The sequence below is a fragment of the Hipposideros armiger genome, unplaced genomic scaffold (assembly GCF_001890085.2).
Source record: "Hipposideros armiger isolate ML-2016 unplaced genomic scaffold, ASM189008v1 scaffold_506, whole genome shotgun sequence".
In the NCBI taxonomy this organism is placed as follows: domain Eukaryota; kingdom Metazoa; phylum Chordata; class Mammalia; order Chiroptera; family Hipposideridae; genus Hipposideros; species Hipposideros armiger.
In genome coordinates this window covers 241,056-263,456 of record NW_017731856.1, presented here as the reverse complement: position 1 = coordinate 263,456, position 22,401 = coordinate 241,056, and the positions used below count along the sequence as shown (strand labels likewise).

At 39.0% G+C, this 22,401-nt stretch overlaps 1 protein-coding gene across 1 annotated transcript in view; it reads right to left on the bottom strand.

The window, feature by feature from the left end:
* Window positions 1-22,401, bottom strand: part of BNC2 (basonuclin zinc finger protein 2) — a 410,108-nt gene that overhangs the window by 330,234 nt on the left and 57,473 nt on the right. The window contains exon 2 of the mRNA XM_019667815.1: window positions 12,205-12,294. Within this exon, the coding sequence (XP_019523360.1) occupies window positions 12,205-12,294 (90 nt within the window). The remainder of the gene's footprint in view (window positions 1-12,204; window positions 12,295-22,401) is intronic.

The following is a 22,401-nucleotide window of genomic DNA, read 5'->3' as shown; positions in this document are numbered from 1 at the left end:
CCAAAAAGTACAATGACCTGGAGGGAACTCTGAAGGTGAAGTGACCTGTTAACACAACCATCTGGCAGTAGGGCAGTGAGGCTGAAATGAGTAAAGGAGGGGTATGAGTTTACTTTATAAACCACTACCCCTACCTAACTCCACAGTATCATGAGCTCCCTGCCCCCCTTAAAGGAGGGGGCAGTTCCAAGAGGCAACTCAAACTAGAATAATCAACTTATAGGACTTGGCAAATGATGGGAATGAGGGAAGAAACAGGAAGAAAATGGATTTTTAAGACTGTGAGACCAGGAAAACCCTTCTAGAGGCTGACCAAGGTTTCTGTGTATGTGCTTATGCTACAAAGCATTTTACAAAGACAGCTTCCAGTCTATTTTTGGAAAAGGGATGTGCTTCCTTGCCCATGAGAGAAAGAACTAGAAACTTAAACTCACCTCTGCCAAACCCAGCTCTCCACTAGGTCAAGTCAGTCTGTGTCCATACTTAAGCCTCTCATTGCAATGTAAGACTACACTGCCCAGGCTTTAAAGTACCCCTCAGGCAAGGTTTCTGTCAGGGCCTTCATCTCTTCACTGTGGATGAGCAGCTGGTCTGCATTTTCAGAGACCAGAATATAAGAGGCAAAAGAAGTTATGGCACAACTGGGGGTCCGCAGAGAGTATAGTTGGATTAGGTGACTAATTAAGGTGATAGGAACTCTTGCTATATATATATTTCTTGAAGGGGATTACTCAAGAGTGAATGCAGGTTTAGTAAGGCCTAAAGCTTATACACGTAGGGCCCCCTCTAAGAAAAAGCACGCAAAAATACACTGTGTTTCCCCGAAAATAAGACCGGGTCTTATATTAATTTTTGCTCCAACAATCTACATTTATTCATTTATTCAAGTACAAAAACCTACATTTATTCAAACAGTCATATCTGGCTGACGATCTCAACTGGGGCTTATGTTTGGGGTAGGGCTTATATTAGAAGCATCCTAAGAAACCATGCTAGGGCTTATTTTCCAGTTAGGTCTTATTTGGGGGAAAACATGGTATGTAAACCTGACAAAAAGAAATGAGGCATGTGAACACGTTTGCTGGGGCCCTTCCCATGGCCTAGAAGGAAATTTTCTGAGCACACGCCCCTATTCAAAACAGACCTCGAGTCCAGCAGCCATCTCAGAAAGCTGAAAGGAAGGTGGCAAGCTCAGGAATCCAACACTTGTGACACGAAGCAGCAAACATTCTTGGACAGCACCAAAAGAGTTAAAATTACTTCAGAAAATGCAGACAAAAAAGGAGATGAGTGGCTTAGTCTGGCTGATTACTCTTATAAGGATCTCATTTGACAGGGGTAAAACACAAAGAAAATGTATGCCAGTTTTTACAGAAAACATATGGGAACTTACCTAGGGAAATTTGCTTTCTCTTAACTAAACTAGGAGCTTTTCAGGTATTTCGAGTTGAAATTGAGAAGGACATTTTTAATTATAGAGAATGTGGAGAACGAGTAAGTCAATGGAGAATGGTGACCATAATGCATTAATATTCAACTTCATTCCAGGTTGGGTGGGTGGAAGAGACAAGAACAAGAGTTAAATTTTTACGAAGATCCTCTATACAAGGGAGGAAAGAAGGAAAGGAGAAAAGGACCACGGGAGAGAAGGAGGAAAGACGAGAAAAGCATCAGCCTTTCTACTGGAATAAGCTTACGTAAGGAACTTTTATAAAAAGAAAGATTAACAAATTAATTTATCCCCCAAGCTGTGGCTCCTCAAAATAAAACTACCACAAGTATGGAATGTAAGCTGTTAAGGCCAGAGCTCCCTTTTCTGTCCCAGATGCTCTTTGTAATCAAGGTTCCATGTGAATAAATGCTTGGAACAAGCAAATTCATCAACACTGTCTCTAGGTCTGAACCCCAATTGCACAGGGAGGGACGCCCTGCACCAAATGAGGAGGGTGAGATGTGGGGGATACAGGTGGGGCAGGAGGGTCAAAACTGCAAAGGACAGAACCCCTAAGAGAAGGTCTTTGACTGGCACTGGAATATCCCCAATCCTATGGTAGTCCTCCTTTATCCCAAACTCTACTCCCACCCAGCTGGTCAGGCAACTTCTCCCTCCCTCACTGCCCCTAGGCAGCAACCAGAAAGAGCAAAAGATCGGACAATCAATGATCAAACAAGACAGGCTGGAGAACAGTAAAGGTGATTCCAGGCTCTCGAGGGAATAATAAAGTGACAGAGGGGACAGGAAGAGTGCCAATTAGTACACTCACAGGCAAGAGAGAGCTGAGGCCAAGGGAAAGGATGGAATTAAACACCCATTTTGCCAGGCTGCCTACTTCAGCAACATTATTCTTCACTGATATGAAAGTGACAAGCAACCAAGACAAAGGTACAGAATTTGCAAGAGTGGCAAGAGCCCCAGGCAGAGGGGTAACTGATTTCACCATCCTCTGTGATCCTGAGTGAGTCATTTCAGGGCCCGCTCTATCGTTCCTCTTAGCTGTAAAATGAAGAGTGGAGGAAGGACACACACTCCGGGAGTCCTTCCAGGGCTAGCATTCTAGACCTCTAAAGAGAGCATGGAATACACAGAAGAGCATGGACTCTGGAGCCAGGCTACGTGGGTTGGAATTCCAGCTCTGCCAGTACTAGCCGCCTGGTTTAGGGAAAGTTACTTGACCTCCCTGGATCACGGCTTCCCCATCTCTAAGACAGGAGAAACATACTCTTTACCTCGTGGAGTGGTCCTGAAGATGAAAGGCTATGTCAGTTGTAATCATAGCTGTGGGCTTATTTTGCATCCAACCCTTTTTAGGTATAAGCATGTGTGTGGTTAATCACCTTTCTGAAAATTTCTTCCTTGGAGGAGCAAATACTCTGCTGACCACTTCCCAGGATGCTTCCTTCCTAGGCATTATTAATCGAGCACAGAATGATCCCATTAGCTTAGATGCAGCCCCAGAATCCTCACTGAATCAAGAGTGTCCACAGAAAATGAGTCAGTCATATATTAAATAAGAATACTATTGTATTCCTTCATCACTGCTTCCATCCCATATGGCTCAAACTGATTCAAATGAAGTATCTTCAAAAATACAGTTCAAGAGAAACACTTCTGGTGGAAGGATCTTCACAAAAGAGAATCCCCAGCCCGTCGGTATTTCGTGACTACTGAACTCTGATGTCCAGCTCCATGAACCGAGAAATCATAGCTTCTCTAAAGACATTTACACTGTTACCTATGGAAAACTACGTGTGACCACTTATGAACTGGGTTAGCTGATGTTATATGAAAAGGACATTCCTCATTTTAGAATCCACAATCCAAAGCAAGGCCTTGGGAGCAAGTTCTTGGTGATGATGTGGTGAGATTAAGAGAAAAGGGAGCCCTTTCATGAAGCAAGGTCAGTGCTTAGCCAATTTGATTTAGGCAGAGATCAGAAGATAAGGAAGGAGAGGAAGCAAGTCCTCCACTGCCCACCCCCTGCTGGACTTCACCTCAGGATAATCCCACACTCCCCCCAACACAGCCACCATGCTGGGCCTCCTGTTCCCCACCTGTTATAATACTTACTCCTAGATTCCCTACCTCAGTGGAGACCAATTCAACCTCCTATATGCTCCCCAAACCAAGTCCCTCCTCTGAAAATCTCCTCCATCATCACCTGGCGAAATTATAGTAAAAGCCTCTAGCCTTGCTCCTCTCAAATCCATCCTACAATCAAATCTCTTGCTTAAAAACCAAAGGCATTTTTTTTGCATGCAGCAATATGGGTGAATCTCAAAAGTATTACACTAAGTGAAAGAAGCCAGCCTTCAAAGACTATATACTGTATGATTCCATTACATGATATTCTGGAAAAGGCAAAGCGTAAGGACAGAAAACATATCAGTGGTTGCCAGGGTCTGGGGGTGAAAGAGGGGTTAGTCACTCAGGAGCACGGAGGATTTTAAGGGGTGTTGTAAATGTTTTTCATCTTGATTGTGGAGGTGGTTGCAGGACTTACATCAAACACACCTAACAACACGCCAAAATAGGTCAATTTCGTTGTACACAAATTATAACTTAATTTAAAAGGAACTGGGGAAAAACCCCAAGGGTTCTTCCATTGCCCTACCAGTTCCATGGCATTGCTGATCTGTCCCCTATCTTGCCTTCTACGTCCCAGCAAGAGTCAACTTTTTAAAATATCCTGCCCTCTCCATGCACAACTTTCTCACCTCTGGCTCGCTCTTTGGCACAGCTTCTCCAAATTAACTCCTAAGCCCTCTAGGCTGCCTCCCAACCTCTCCCAACCTTTACACTCCTAGGCTAATAAGTCAGATGTCCTTCCTCTAGGGTCTTATAATGCCTAGTATTTCCCTACAACTGCATTCAAAGAAATGGATCATATACATTCTATACATATGTTGTGGTATAATGATCTTGTCCTTCATCAATCAACTGAAATGGAAATTCTTTGAGAAAAACGACTACTTTTTATTCACATGTGTTTATGCAGCCTGGCACATGGCAGACACTCAATAAATCTACATTGGAATAATCTTTCATAAGGCAGCATTGTATCCCCACCATTTATAAGAGTGCCCATTTGGCTCAATAAATACAGGCAGCTCTCACTTTGCATGGTAATGCAAGACCATAAAAAGACCATGCAAGTGGAAAACATGCAAAGTGATCTTAATCAATAGGAAAATTATGATTTTCCAAGGCCTTTAACATTTTTGTCAAAAACGTTAAAAACTCTCTTTTTATCAGTTGTATATGCACAGGAAAATGAAAAAAGAGTAACATTTGTTTAGGACATTGCAATTTAAAACATTAGAAACTTTGAGAATGAAACTTTTATTTCTTTATAAAAAACTATATCAAGAGTAGTTTGAGTAATTTGAACAGTGCTGCCGTCTTCTCACTATATAATGTAAAATACCAAATGAGCATCTTTTGTATGCCCTGGTGAACTGCCATACTCCTGCCTACATTTGGATTAGCTTCCAACATTTTATCCTGTGTTTTCAATGTCGTACAATATCCCTGAAGAGTTCCTTTAATATGATGCTTTTTGCCAGCATCCTTTCCTCTGCTAGGTCTTCATCCTTTTTGTCACAATCACTTTCCTAATTTATGATATGTTATTCCTCACTAAACCCCTCCAGCTGAATTGTAGTCTCTAGAACTGTTGATATTCCCGTGGTCAGCTATTTTTTTGTAGAACCCTATTTTGCTTCCAGTGTTATCACTTTTCACTTTGTTGCTGCATCTTGATCTTTGTCAGGCAATTCCCTTTTTAAGTGATCCATTTTCATAAAACATCAGCTGGGTTTATCTCTGAGTAACAAGGAGGCAACACAGCTACATCCTTTGCTCTCTGTTCATGAACCAAATAACAGTATATGCTAGTTGTACATTCATACAATTACTCACAGCTAATATAACATTGTAACTGGAATCTGAACTGTTGTTGGGAGAGAGTGTTATTTAATTAACCATGATAATTGAAATTTTGCATCATGGAACCAAGCAAAGGGAGAAATATCTGAAATTAATTAATTAATTAATTTAGAACGAATGAACTGGCTCACTGCAGGGCCAGATCTAAGGAACAGGAATTTATGACCTTCCCATCTACACCTTCTAGCTTATAACATCACCAAAACAGGGCAATTTCCTAAAGGCCCCATTCACAGTAAAGTATAATCAATTAAAAGGAGAGATCTGGATAACTCCACCTCTATAAGTAACAAAGTTATGTACTGACACTGTGGCTCTATGATGATCTATAAAATAAGGTCAATAATACTCCCTTCTCCATGGCTGGTTCTGAGAGCCAAAGGAGAAACATTTTTAAAAAGTACTTAGAAAAATTCAACTAGATACTGTCATATCAACTATACACTTAGTACATGCCAGGCACTAGTATAAGGGCCTTCCATAAATCTTCTCGTAGAATTCTCATAACAACCTCCAGGGTAAGTACCAGTATAGTCTCCATTTTACAGAAGAATACTGAAGCAGGGAGAAGCCAAATAACTTGTCCAAGGGCATGCAAACATAAGCAGTGAAGCCAGTATTTGACCTCGGAAAATTTAACTCTATAGATCAAGTTCTTCAAAACATTTTCACTAACTGGTCTACTTGCCACGACAGTGAGAGGACAGGGACACTGAGAATAATAAAACACTGACTCCCAGAAGTTGGACGAACCTAATTCACTGACTCAGTGTAGTAACTGGTTAGTTCTACTGGAACGTTACAGGTTTTTTGGCAAAAGGACAAAGATGCACAATGTCCAGAGACCCAAGGAGCTTCTAAGAAGACCATTCTCAGACTATAGAAGGAACCAAAAAAGTAGGTGTGGGGTGGAGGACAGTTCAAATATATTCAATTATTTTACACCAGTAAGTAAAAGTATAAACATCAGAAAAGAACCAACTAAGAAACAAAATTCACTTTGCAAGAACAGTGAAGGGACTGTATTTATCATGAATATATAAAACTGCAAAGAGTGCTATAAAAACAAGATATGTAGAGCCAACAAATTTCATTGACATTTTCAGTACCACGGACCCTGAAAGTTAACACTGTTTGCTGAGGTCTGATTTCACAAGAAATTCCATATGGAACACAAACATGAGAGCCTAATAAGGATGCATGATACGAAAGCAAAGGATTAGTCAACTAAAATAAGTAGATTCCTCTCTAAATATAATCTACTCAGAAGGACACATTGAGAACATTTGTATCTCATTAAGTGGGAAAGGCTCTCAATACCAAGCAGTCTTAGTTATAATTCATCTTAGGAAATAAAGTGAGATTTCTTTACTGAAAGGGAAAATATACTGCAAGAAACAGCTTAAATATTGTAACTGATTGTCAACCAAGTCAGACACCGAAACAAACCTTATGGCTCAAAGAAATACCGACTGAAAACTGAATAACCACACTAATAAGAACGTATTTTTAGACTATTTCCCAACGCCTCTTTGTTCTCTTATTCTCCATCATACCAATCCAAAGCAAAAATAAGTTGCCTAAGCAAAGAGTATCCAATTTACAAACAAGAGAAACAAAGTAAATTAATACAAGCCAAACAGAAACATGTTTCTCCCATCACACCTTTCACCAAGGTACTTACTTGCCAGTGGTGAAAAGGAGGTGGTCAGGAGTTCACTTATTTTGGGATGGGTCAATTCTAGTTTTCCATCCCACCCCAAAGGTGTAATTGCCTCTTGTGTCTAGAAACAGAAAATATCTTCAATGATAGACAGTGGATCGTGTGACTTCTAGATTAAGAAATACTTTACAAATCTGAAAGGAAAATAATAGAAGGGGCATGATGAAAGCATAGAAACATTTTATTAGATAGCAATTAGGCTGGCTCCAGTTTATAAGAACTGAAATAATTAGTTGTCTCACAGAATGAGCAGTCAGAGGTAGCAGCCCAGTGCTGGGTCAAGTACACAGGTCTGCCTTTCTTATTGTGGTGTAACGCTTGCTCACTGCCTCACCAAGCATCACAGCCAAAATCCAAGCAGTAGTTTGTTTTTCATTCCAGATGAGAAACTTTCACTATCCTCTCACAGCAGACTTCCTCTTACAAATTACTGGCCAAAACTTAGGCACATGACTACTCTTAGACCAAGCACTGCCAAGGAAAATGACACTATCATGTTTTCACTTTTAAAAATATGAATCTTGAGATATCTCCTACCCTTGCTAAGATTGGGGGCTTTCCTGTTCTTATCTCCCAACTCCAAGATGAAAGAGGTAGGATGGGAAGAAAGAGGAAGGATGGTTTTGGGGATAGGCATCAGTATTTAGCTTATTTTTAAAAATCCATATAACGACTATAAAAGCGCAGTTTAACCTAAAGAAGTCAACAGTTAACATCACTGTCTAGAGCCGAGTCCATTAGACAATCAGGGGCACCAGAATGCACTGAACTGTATTACTAGTTAGATAAGTAAAAAAGAGTAAAGCAAAGTAGCTTTTAAAAAGCATAATTTCTCAGCCAACAGCACAGATCAGAGAAAAATGTGTCAGTTCTCTTCAACTGAGAAAAGAACCAACATTTCCCAATATGATCTAGTTGAAGAGTTCTATACCATCTCTCTACCCTGTCTAAGTTTGGGGAATGAGGGGATGGAAAAACGAGTTTAGGTGTGTCAATCACTGCATTTTTTTAAAAATTAGGTTTTCTTTTTTTTTTATTTAGGCCATCTTCCCCTTCCTAGAAAAGCAGTCAATGCCAAATTACAGGAGCTTATCTGATAAAAAATAGCCCCGTACATGACATCTTTTTGTATTGGGGTTTTCAGTTCTAGACATATGATGAAGGAAAATTTTAAGTACCTTGAAAGACTCAAAATGCAACCATCTTTGAGAGCATGGGCCATTCCTTTTATATCTCAACTTTACAGACAGCATTCCACCTAAAACTAGAATCAATACACTGACCCCTATTCAAAACACAAATGCAAATTTATGAAGTTTTTCTCATTTTTAAGCTAGGTTGCATCACATACACCTCCCAAACATAACTAACTTTTCCACTTCTGTGCTTTTGGGTTGTTCTTTCCACCTTAACACCTGCTTTCCCAATTAATGCTATCATTTCTGTCACTCAAATTTTATCAGATGAAATGCAGGGTCTGTCTCAAATGCCTCTGTTTCCCCCATGACAATGGGTAGCCCAAGACTTTGCATCATTCTCCCCAGAGTTCACTCACTGTCCAACTCTCAGCCTCCCTTAGGCCTTTAGCAGATCCAAGAAAGAGGCAATGCTCTATGAAAGTCCCCATAAATAATGAAGCTAAGAGGACAGCTGTCTGGTGTAGGAAATAGGACCACTGCCTGCATCGGTCCTCACTTATTTATTTTTTCCTTTAAAGCAGTGCAGGTGGAAAAGAACCAGCAAAGGAAATGGGAAGGCTCAAGAGAAGATGGTAAGGAGGGCTCCTGTACATCTGGCTGGTTTCTCTATGGTCCAGAGATGCCCGAACTGCATCTACACACAACAGAAGAGACACAAAGAGATGATGGCTGCTAATTCTGGCTTCTTTTTTTTTTTTTTAAACACACTCCAGAAGTCACTGCAATACCGGAAACATTTGGAAGACTGAGCCATCTGATGACAATTACAGGAATCCTGGAAGGGAAAAGAATGCTTGGGGAAGGCCAGACGGCTATGCAATTATAAACCCTACCTCAGCCCCAGAGTCCTTTCCACACCCTCCACATCACTGCCAGTGAGAGGTGAATGGTGATGCTGTTGCTCAACATTCCCAGGCCGATCCTAACCCTGCTCCAGAGAGCTCATCATGATTTTGGTTTGCTCGGTTTCCTCATCCTTTGAAGTAAGACATTTCATGATTGTCATGAGTTTGGTTCCCAAGGATGTGAGACTTTTACAGTAAAGGCATGATTAAAGAGGCAAACCACCAAAAATGTTCGTATGAATCTGAAACTTTTTTCCAAGCTCCTTTATTCCCTGAATTGATCCTTGTGGAATTTGGTGAAGGCAGTTGGGAAATAAGGGCAGTGGTTGGGAGAAGAAAAGGAGCTACTATTTAGTGAGCACCTCCAAGAGCAAATCACTTTCAGGATTAAGAAACCTTGCAAAGGAGGCATTATTTACAACAGCCAAGATACGGAAGCAGCCTAATTGTCCATCGACAGATGAAAGGATAAAGAAGATGTGGTATATACAGAGGGTGCCAAACAAATGTATACACATTTTAAGAAAGAAAAAAAAACTGTATTAAAATTGTAATACTCAATACAAACCGAGAACAAAAGATGAATACAAGTCATGTGTATACATTTTTTGGCACCCCTGGTATAGACAACAGAATACTATTCAACCATAAAAAAGATGAAATATTGCCATCAGCAAAAACATAGATGGGGCAGAGGGTATTATGTTAAGTGAAATAAGTCAGATAGAAAAGGACCAAAACTGTAATGATTTCACTCATATGTAGAATACAAAATAAAACAAAAACAAACTCATAGATACAGACAACAGATTGCTGGTTACCAGAGGCGAAGGGGTGCTGGGCAAGAGCAAAATGGGTAAAGAGGGCCAATTATATGGTGATGGATGGAAACTAGACTTTTGTTGGTGAGCATGCTATAATGCATTCACATATTAAAACTATAATGTTGTACACCTGAAACTTATGTAATCTTATCAACCAATCTTACCTCAATTATAAAAAAAGAAGAGGGACCTTGCAAAGGAGATGGCAGCCCAATTTAATGAGAACTAAGATTCAGAGAGGCAACTCAATCAATTCCAAAGCTCTTCAACGAAGGCAATGGGGTGGAAACCCAAGCCTATCTGACTCTGAAACACACGTTCTTTCTAATACTCTGCCTGTAAGATGGCAAGTACATCAAACACAGAGTCAGACACTGTATGGCACAAAATGGCATTAACCAATAACTATGTTACCAAGGCACAGCTGACAATTTCTTTCTTCTTAATTTATATAAAGTATGAGAAGTGAGTTGCAGGTAATTTAAAGAAAGTTAAAAAATTATTTGTAAAAATTTTTAAAAGCTGTTATTAATCTACCCAGAGAAAAGATAACACTATTATTACTCACTTGGTAAATTTTCTTCCAGTAGTTCATATTTCATACACACACACACACACACACACACACACACACACACACCTTTTTTACGTGCCACAAGGTTGTGATCATACTATTTGTAGCTTTGTGTCCACTTCTTTTCAATTAATATATTGTGAGTATATTCCCATGTCACCAAAAATTCCTCAATAGTCTGATCTTTTAAATAATTACATCAGAATAGATTTTATAACTAAAGTTTTCCAATTTAAAGCCCTGTGCTAACAGGATTAGGAAACTTAAATACTTGAAACATTATACATTCCATATAGAAGCCTAAGAAAACAAGGAAGTTCAGGAGACTGCTGAACTATCAATCATGGTTCCACAGAATCCCTGCTGTTTCAAGAGGGTGTATTTCTCTAGAATCACATTTGACAAATCTCTGTATGTTAGAGGTATAACCAATCCATAAGCACACACAAAATGCTCAAAATTCAAAATTAGGTTTGCAAATTCAATTATCGTGTACCCATGCCTTTTGTGGCTCTCTAAGGAAGACAAAGAGTCAAGCATTTTGAATTTCCTTTGAATGGAGTCCTGATCAATTGAGTACCCAGTTCAATTTGCTAGCAAAAGGTCGTCTTCTACAACATGATGCATACTATCTTATAAAACATGGTGGTAGTGATGGTGATAGTGGTGGTAATGGTAGCAATAATAAAAAGTAAAAATAATAATGACAATGATGGTGGCTTTCATTTGTTAAGTCTTTTTCCACATCTGTCATTGTTCCTAGCCCTGAATATACACTTTTTAAAAAATTGGATTCTTTCTAAATCCCATAAGATAGCTATTATTCTTATCCCCAGAAAGTAATAAGCAACTTGAACTAAGAAAACTTGAGTTCAAGTCCATTTTTGGTTCTAATGAGCTGCAAATAATTTCATCTCTCTAGATATCCAATTTCTTCACTTATAACAGAAGGGTTGGGCTGACAGCATTGTAGATTAAATGAGCTTTCAAGTTCTATTTATTGAACGGTCACCTGAAAATACATATGTGCCCCTCCCAACCCATGGTAAACACACATCACTAAACAATAATGTCACTAAATGTCATTATGGCTTCTCCATCTTTAATAGCACAGCACACTAGGAAGTTATTAACAACCAATACATGTTAGTTTTTAAATGAAACTTCCTTAGCATCCCAAGGTGTGCACTTGATGTCACAAACAACCAAAACTAAACCTTGCCAATTCTAGAAATTTGAACCCTAAAATGAGATAAATCTGTCAGTATCTGGTACTCAGCTGAAAATTCTTGAAAAACTGGGGTTCCTTGCCACCCTGAAAGTTGACTGACCTAAACAGTCATATATCCCCACCAACAGTTGCCCAGGACAATCCAAATGAAAGATACCAACTGGTCTTCCAAGGTGGGGCATGAAAATCCATGCCAAGACCCAGGAAAGGAAGGAGAGCTATCCCACCAAAGAGAAGGCTGCCTCCAGAAGGAAAGTATGGGATCTCCATGGGGGAAGGGAGGAAGATGACCAAATCCCAATTTTCATCTGGCCCTGCTCCTGTGTATTAAGTTAATGTTTTAACTTAGCGAAAGTAATTACCAGCCAGGCTCTGCAATCCATCAATTCACCCTGGGCATTCCTGCTGATTCTTTCTTTGGTCTCTAGGACCCAAGAATTCCTTTTGTTGATCTGGAAGTGTGAAAGAAAGGTTGGTTGTTACTAGTTTCTCTCTTTGAATTTCAAACTTCTGCCAAGTAATTAGGGGAAAAAAAATGAGTAACTATTTTTGAGTTTTTTAAGAAGAGCTATGGGGGTTACAGTAGGCACAGCCTCTCACAAAAATAAGATTAAAACCATATCTCTTTAACCTCCTCTCTTCCAAGTAGAATGGGCAAATATAATTTGGCCCTGGGCTCTAGCTCAGGGATTTGATCCAAATCACCACCATTCAAATTTAGGAGTTTGCCAAGAGTAGCTTATTCAATAAATGAAACATATATGGACTTACAAATACCTTCATATAACCCCACAGTGGTCCTAATGGAAGGTATTATTAGTATCCCCATCTTACAGATGAGGATAACAAAGTTCATAGGTGGAAAGCACTAGCCCTAAGATCACACTTAAAAAGTAACAAAGCAGTCTTCTGATTCCAAACAGTAGTCGTCAATGTAATGCTTCCAAGTGACTATAAAACATTATGGTTTAAAGAAATGTCCCCAAATGGAAGTAACATTCAAAACTATGCTAAAGATTTTATGAATTACAAGGGAATCCTAAATGCATCCATCTAGCAAGCAGGTATTCATTTTGCATTTTCCACTAAACTATATAGACATAAGAAACTCTGAAATTACCCCCCACAATTCTCCCCACCACCCTATAAATCTATTTCCACTGTAAAAATACACTGAATGGGCACTATAAATATAATCAAGACATACTCACAGAACATATACATGGGAGGTAGAAGGTAAAGAACCATTTGGTAGTAACAGCAACAATGGACAGCTGTTTCTGCCAATTTTAGTTGTAAACAAATTGCTTTCATTGGTCACCAGCAAACCCCGTGAGAGGGTTGTCCATGACTGTACCCCCAACCCAAATGGAAGGTGGCTTTGAAAGTTATGCAAACATCAACAGCGCTTTGGTTTTTATAGCCCAGAGCCAAGGTTCCAGGATCTTCAATTAGAACGGGCAATGTTTGACTCCTTAGGCATATTAACATCAGCTAAAATATATATTATATAAAATATATATAAATATATATAATATATATTTGCATATAATATATATTAGCATAATCACATTTATGTATTAGAAAAAAATATATATAATTTCCTTTTTCTGATTTTACAAGTGATATACTCTAGTTGTACAAAGTCTTAAAAATGTAGAAAAGCATAAAGAAGCAAAAATTAGTCATAATTCCAGCACCCAGAGGCAATGACTGATGACATACTGGCCTATTTCCTTCTGTTTTTTTGGGGGGTGTTTTCCTGACAGCTAGACTATTTGAAATATTTCCTTTTTTACAGAAAACTAAAACAAAAACATAAAAAAACCCCAAAACTCTAATTCCTTCAGGTAATGAATAAGAAGGGAAATGCAGAAAAAATTAATTCCATTGTAATTATAAATTTAAATTTCTTAAGTAAAATCTTAAAGACAATTACAGCAAAAATGCTTAATTGTCCTTTGGAAAAGCTCAGTAAAGTCACCATCCGACTCCCCAGTGCTTCAGCTACAAAGCCAGAAGAAACAATCTATAATCAACACGAAGAGGCACTCTTGTGAGAACCAGTTTTGTTTTTCAGGACTTTATTTTCTACAATCCCATTTTTACATTGAAGCTATTAACCTTACTATCCTGATGGGGTTCAGGACACCAAAATGAAGCCCCTGACATACTGAATATCTTAACATGAAGGAGAAAACAGCAGAGGCAGGAAGGTAACTCTGACCTTCCCCTTTGCACTTCTTCCCTGAAACAGGCCCTAAAACCCTCATATTCCAGGTTCTCTCTTGTACCCAGAGAAAAGGAGCATCCTATCTCCATAGACAAGGGGACACAAAAGAGAATCCTATCACACAGGACTTGCGAAGGTTCCCCCCAGTTACCACAATTTCCTCATATTCCTTAACCTATCACATGCTTCTACAACTGTGTGTACCCTATCAAACCTCGCACAAAATACTCAGGGCTAACTGTTTTGGGGGATCTTCATTTCCTTAGGACTGTTTCTGTGTCACCTAAGACTTATTTTCAATACACTTGGGTGCTTTTCTTCTGTTTTCAGATTCAACGAGGGATCCTAAGAGGGTCGAGGAAAACGTATTCCTCCCTTGCAGTCCCATCAGAGAGAAAGAAACTTCAGCTCACCCAGAGAAGAAACTATGGAGAGGGCAGCAAAAGGCCTTGTTTCCTTCAAATCATTATATTTCTAGGGGACACAAAGAAAATATCACTTAAGTGCAGCATACATGCCTTTTGTGCATATGTACAACGAGGTAGCAGAGCCTCCATCCTCTAATTTGAAATGGATGGCTCCACAGTAAGGCTGATCATGTCTGACAAACTTGAAAGCAGTCTGCTTTTCACATTGAAAAGGAGACTTAAATGGAACCAGTGACTTTGATAATGCTCAGATCCATCGGAACATAAATATATTTTGGAGCAATTTCATTGATCATGCATCTCTAAGGTACCTATTTAAGAGGGGCTATGGAAAAAGTACTTTTGTACTAGTTACCGCTAGGTAAACACAAGTTTTAAATAATCTCCAGTGCAACAGACCTGGAATTTTATTCCCCACAGCCTAGTGATTTTAAATGCCCTGTGACCCTCTTAAGCACTGCCAACATCAACATCTGGTACCTGGCACAAAGAAAACAGATTCTAAAAGGTTTTTTAAAAACCTTTCATTTTCATCATGTGCTTTAAATATGTTTCTAAGATAGTTCTTTTTCTCCTCTTTCTGATATACAAAAAAACTAAGAGTCTTTTCTATCAGGCAGCTGTTTTATGTTTTAGAATCAGAAGAGAAAAATAATTGCCAAAAATCGAGTTTTTGCTAATGTTTTCTCATCCTCCCCCACTCCAAGAAAGAGATTGTATTCAATATAATAGAGACCTGAGACCTGACTGGATGAAAGAAAACCCAAAAATGATTATAATTACCTCCCCACAGATATATACAGTTGTAAAAACGACTTCAAAATCCAAGGCATACCCCTTACACAATTTGCTCTATAGCTCTCTGATTTTTTTTCTTCCTTCTATATTTTCTCATGTAAGGCTTTTCATGACCTTCAAATCCTCCAAAGATTTTATAATAGCAAAAACAATCACACTATTGATGATCAAGTTATTTATTACCTTTAAATGCTGTACTTTAACAAACAAACTTGATTGAAGAACCTCAAAAGAAGTCAAGTTCATTCATTAAACCTTAAATACTACCCTAGGAAGCTTCAAGTGACTTAAAAAGTAAATAAGGTGATCGGCAAAACTGACCACACTTCACAAAGAAGTGAATGAGAAAACAATGAAAAAAAATTAAAAAGATAAAATATTTTATTCTAAGACACCCACTTTAATTTAAAATAGAAACACAAAAATAAAATAAAATACTGCCTCCCAATTAGTTGAAATAAAGGAATAATCATTCTCTATTGTACAGCTTCAAGATAGTTGTCTGAATTCATTGCTATACAAACTTCTCCCTCTCTTTAGTTTTGGCTCAAGTCTGCAGTTATCATTATAAGTAAAACGGCCCATAAAAGTTCCCCCTCCCACCATTTTAATATCATCAACCCCTAATATAGGAGACATGCAATGGGCAGGCCACAGCTAATGCATCAATTTTTTTCACAAGCACTCATGTTACGCCACACGCCTGCTTAGTATCCAACATAAAACGATGGTCTTCTGCATTAGAGACATTTTCTCAAAGAAAAAACATGGCCATCATTCATTTCTTAGCCAAACATACTCAAGGAAACTCAGCATTGGGGCCGGTTAGAGTGCAAATATATTAGCTGCGACTTCAGCAAATGCCTGTCATGTTGAATAGCATGAAGAAGAGAGATAGTAATTATTGCCCAGAAACCATTAGAGGACTCCTTAGTAAAACAAGCTGCCCGAGCAAACTAATGGACCAACAGTCCACTGCAGTGTCTTTTCCTAGTCCATTTAGCTGCATGTCAGTCCTATCCAATCATCTGACGCTTGCAACGCAGGCAGGCTCAGTACAATTAGCAAGATCCCCTGCTCCCATGTGCTTTCACAGGGGCTACAATAAGCAGCTACATTTGTATAGCGAGAAAGATTTTGATTGTTTGGGACACAGAGATCTAAAGCCACTTCTACAGGGCAAACAGATGCCCAGAGGTCTCACTCCAGCAACTGGAGATTCAGGTCCTATCATGTTTGTATGAAAGAGGCAACTCCTAGAGCAGAGACAACCAGCTTCATGCTCCCCATCTCTCTCCTTTATCCATTTCCAGCAAGGCAATTTTCAAATCCATAGGCAGGGACCAAAGGGTTTTTGCAAAAACCTATCGTTTTGAAATTCAAAGACCAAGATCATGGGGGGTTCTGCACTCCACATGTGAGGCGTTTTCAGACCTAGAGAGTCTGCAGGAGCCAGATGATGTTCTCTGCAAGCAGAGTGGAACTAGGTGAAGCAAGTATGGGATCACCCTTCATTTTCTTGACCCAATGAAGAGACACTAACTTTGGGGAATACAGATCACTTTGCATTGCTTGGTAAACTTCCCATTCATAAGCTATTGCATTTTTAAAAACCAGGTAGCACATATCTGCTTGGTAAAAAACTGACTAGACCATCTCATGAACGTTGACTTAATATTCACTCCCGAAATGTCTCCCACTTCATAAACTATCTACAAGTGAACCTTTACATGGCCATCTGTTTTGGCAATTGTAGTTTTTTTTCTATGTTCCTAAACATTTGGAGCTGCAGAATAAAGGGACTGGAACTAACGCTAGCTCTTGACTTATCCTGTATGCTTCCAACAAGGCAGGAAGGCACCAACCACTCCTTGGTTTAATTTTGAAGTGCTGCCATCTCAAAAACCATCAGTGCCAAAACACTTATTCAGAAATGACAGTGGAGACGAATCTGAGGACTCTGCCGAAATCCTGCTGGAAATGGTTTTAGCCCGCAACTTCAGTCATGCTATATTTCACCTAACAGTTAATTTACAATATATACCTCTGTGCAAAAAAAAGGAAGAGCTAATGAGTTTTATTACAATAAGGGGAGGCAAGGGCTGGATTGTCCAGCACACAGCCAGCCTTCTCGGAGGAAGGCGACGAGTTAACGTGAGACACAGTGAATATTTGGAAGACAACCTTCCTTTAAATGAGACACTGCTGGTAACGGTAATGGGGAATTTGCAATGAAGGGAAGGACATGCAATTATAATCTGGCTGGGCCCCACTGGACAAAAAGTGATTTACTTGAAAGCTGCCTTTGCACTCAGTAAATGTTCCTGTTATGGGCTGCTCAGCCGGTGACAGCTTTCCAGATGTCAATCAAATTATCATCTATTTACAGTTGATTTGGTAGTGTCATTTGCAATATTCCCTACGTTTCTGATGAAATTGGAAGCACAGAATTTTCTCCAGTTTGCCCTGGCACTCGAGTGGGCAAACTGCTCTTTGCAAATGTCATGTGTCTGCTTATCAGCACTCTAAGGAGTGCGATCTTCCATTCGGCTGAGTGAATCGCTACCAGATGCAAATCTCTCAATCGTCAAGGGAAGACTATGGCAAATTTTAATGTACTTTGAAAAACTCAGTTTACATCAGTGCTCAAGGTGCAGCTTTACCCAGGCTAACAGTTTTTGTATAACAATGAGCCTAAATTAAAGCCTGAAAAACAAGGAAATGTTTTTAACTCTTTCAGGCTTTCTGCATGCCTCACACGAAAGAAAACTGCTGTATGGAAGTGTATTTACAGAAATGAAATGTCACAGCAGTATGCTGCTAGCTCTAAAATTTAATTCTTAGAGGAAAGATTTTCATAGGCATGATCATTTTATCAATAAAGCATCATAAAATAACAGTTGTATTCTAAAAAATAATGAACACTTATTTGGGGCTCGAAACTGTTCACACGTAAATGCTTAATCTTCGCATTTTGAGGTAGGTACCATTATTTTGCACTAATTACAGATGAGGGCATTGAAATGTGTGGAGGTTGAATCTAACTTGTTCATGGTCACAGCTAGTTAAGTATCAAGTTCAAGCCTAGACTCCACTACCTTAACCACTATGCTGCACCACATTTATGTATATGCATATAGATGCTTGCATGCAGGTATGCAAACAAATGCTGCATGTGAGGTGGTAGGTGCTTGAGCACATGACTGCCCATGAAACAAGTGATCTCCCTCCCAATGTTTTAAAATTAATCTGCATGTCCTAGAGACATGCTGTTTTCACAGGATCTCTCCAATTGCTGAAGACTGGGTGGAATGTGAAACGCAATATGAAATGCACAGAATGAACAGCCTCTCAACAATTAGCATTTGCAAGCAAAGGATGCATTTATTTCACACATCAGAAAACAGATTTTCATTCCTTGGGGGATATCCCAATGTAGTTTAAAAGTGCTGTGGGGATCTGTTTGGTATGTGGCACCACCACTGGATCAATATAAAACTCTCTCAAATATTCAAATAAGCATTACTAAATAATCCAGGATTTGTCAGAGAACACAAGCCATGTCCACGGCTAGGAAGACTTCATGCAAAGGTCTGCAAAGGCTATGTGAGCACAATTAAATTTCTAGATGACGAGAGTCAGACACATGAATTCCCTGGCTATATTTGCAAAGGGAATTCATTCTAAACCACATGGAAATTGCATATGGACAAATTTGAGTGCCTACACGTGTAACTTGGGTATATACACAAACACACACAGAGGCCTTACTAAATTCTGTTTTAAGGGAGGGAGGAGAAACAAAACCCCAGTGTCATAAAAATAAAATACACTTAAAATCAAAAGGCAGAGTGAACAGTCTGATGTTCAGACATACATTGATCCTTTAAAATATGCTTCACCTATACTGACAATACAATCACAAGTTTTCAGTTTAACAGTACTAAATTTTGGTTCTAACTTGAAGTAGTTTGTGCAGCAGACAGTCCAATGATGTGTTTCTCAGATCAGGTAGAGAGATCAACACCTAATAAAGAAAAAGTGTGATCAAGCCAAGAGGAAGTCTCAGACTAGCCCCAAATTTACTTAAAAGGGGAAAATAATGATTAGTATTGAGAGATTAAATTAGATTAAATTTCTTTTTACTATATCACCTTGACTAAAGCTGGTAATAGGGAGTGATGTGACAACACTCAAACACTTAAAGAAAAGAAATGCGGAGGAACAGAGTGTTATTTTAAAGCTGTGCTTAGAGCGTTATAAGAAGGAATTAAGCAAAGGAAAATCTAGTTTGATTAAAAATTCTTAGCAGCACCCAGTTATCCTGAGAAATTATGCCTTGAGTATGTTGTCCATTTTTGCCTTTTACTTATGGAGGCTAAGCTGTATGAGTGTGTTTCTGAAGGGGAGGTGGCCAGTAGGTGATGGATGGAGACATGAGTGAGTGAACATCCAGGAACCTTAGGATGGTTCCTAATATTTCTGCCTATGTTGTACATGCCCTTACTAGAATTTCATTGCATTAGTTCCTTATCTTACATTTCTCTACAAGATTCCACATTCTCCCTAAGGGTTCAAAACATATTTTAGGATTCTAAAATTATCCCCTCATCCAGACTGAGAACCTGGTTTGGCATAGTTGGGGGAAGGGAACAGGTGTCAGAAACGAACTGTGATTGTTAAATCAAGAGTTGAAACCTTCCCCTGCCCACCACCCTGTGGCTCTGCATGCTGAACAGAGAGAAATGATCCCAGACCTCTGCTTTTGTTAGCCTAGTGCTCACCAGGCTTGGTGTCAGGTGTGCTGTAAAATGAACCTTGCCCAGGAAACAGCCTTCTCTCTTCTCTTTCTTTAGGTTAAAACTCAATGTGATGTTACACAGAGATTACACACGCTTGCATTTACTAACATCATGATTATTATCTATGATTAACAATTTCCATTAGGCAAAGTTATATGTTTACTTCCTATGGGAATGTTTTTAAGTTTTAGTGTCCCTGTATAAAACCATCTGACAAATTACCATTTCTTGGGCAATAAAAAAGACAATATCAAGACCTAAGATCTCTTTATGACAAGAAAGAATCAGAAGAATAGTGGTAAAAGCATCAAATCTTATGTATGCGAAGCTATTTTTAAATAACAGAATACCAGATAGCATCTTTTTTCCGTGAAAACAGGGTTTATAAAACAGAAACTATCAATTTCCCCCTAAATCTTCCCATGATCACCAAAAAGAAACAGATCTGTTTGTTCCATACATGTAATATTACCATATTATTAAATCAGTCTACAAAATACAGTGTTTTGCAATATGGTCCAAGTCTTCTGAATGTAATTAACAGAGATGGAAGTTTTAGTGAGGGGGAGGATGCAGTGAATGAAGAAAGGAAATGGGGAGGTGGGAGAGGGGACCAAGAAGGGAACACTTCTTGAGGAGTGGGACATAAAAAGTTCTAACTATTATTTTTGGGGCAGAGCTATAGGGACAGGACAAGAGGGAAGGAACTTAACTCCTGCTTCCATTTTTAAACTCTTTAATTGAAAGTTTTGAGAATAAAGGCTAGTAACTAATTCACTGATGAACATGGAGTTATTATCTAAAATATAAAAATCCCAGTTAGACTGATTTCTGAGACCTAAAAATGTGTTTCTATCTAGGATGACTTCGTCACTATTCTCTTCTGGAGTAAGAAGTGAGCTTGGGAATTTTCTAATAGATTAAATCATAATAGCCAACAATAGGATTTTATTAGTGTATGCTGTATAACAAAGGAAACCTTTCTGAGCTTCAGTTTCCTTGTCTCTAAAATAGGGATAACAAAGGAAAGCACACAGGCAAACCCCACTATGTGGTGGTCAGTTCAGTTTTGCCTCTATCATGGACCTGAGCAAATAAATACACAGCACTTTTATTTCAGCATCAGCTCAAACCCAGGTACCTACTGAATTCCTTTCTTAACCACTCAGTGCATGGCAATTCAGGAGTATCCAAGACTAAGACACATGGTGTTGTAATGTAGGGAGGGTGAAACTCGGCTTCAGTTATCATGTTTTCCAAGACAGAAAGCAGAAAGCAGTCATCAAAATGAGCCCTTTCTTCCCCATAAGGCTGCCAAAATGAAAAGGGTCACCTTAGTAACTGTGTAAATACCTGAAGCATTTTAGGCAGTTGTTTTATATGTGTGTGTGTGTGTGTGTGTGTGTGTGTGTGTGTGTGTGTGTGTGTATATATATATATATATATATATATATATTCTTTTTCTTTTTTTTTTTAAGGAGGGCGCAGCTCACAGTGACCCATCTGGGGATCAAACCAGCAACCTTGGTGTTATCAGCACCACACTCTAACCACCTGAGCTACCTGGCCAACCCTATATCTCTTAATAGAACAGTATCCCATAATAGAGACATAGTATTTTATACTTTTACATGTATATGTGTACACACACACACACACACAAAATACAGTTTCATGAGATCTTCAGACATGAATGAGATGGGTATGGTAAGGTAGTTCCACAACACCCATTTATTTTATGTAAAAACCAAGGCCCAGTAGATACATTAATACAAGTATCACCAATGCACCTTCATGGGGAGAAGGAACCTGGCAAGCACAACCTGCCGTCAAATCCAAAGCATTGCTCCTCCAACTGCAGGTCATGGGCATCAGTGGATGGCGACAGTATTTTACTGGCATTTAACAATTTGTGCTTTAATATAATAGAACACAGCAAAAATGGATGGCAAGTTGTAAGGATAAATATTGTTTCACGTATATACCTGGTCAAAAAAGGCTTAAAAGCCACTATTCCAAAGGGAGAAGCCACCCTCCAGCTCCCGTACCTGATAGCAATACAGATGATGCACAGCTAGATCCTCCAATTTTTTCAAGAGAAGCCAGAATTCTGAACCCTTGAATGAAATTTCCCCCAATTTTTAAAGCTTTGTAATTTAAAAATATAGCTGACTTACAATATTATATTAGTTTCAGGGCTACACCATAGTTATTCAACACTTATATACCTAAAGAAGTGATCACCATAATAAGTCCAGCAACCATCTGGCACTGTACCATGCTATCACAATATTATTG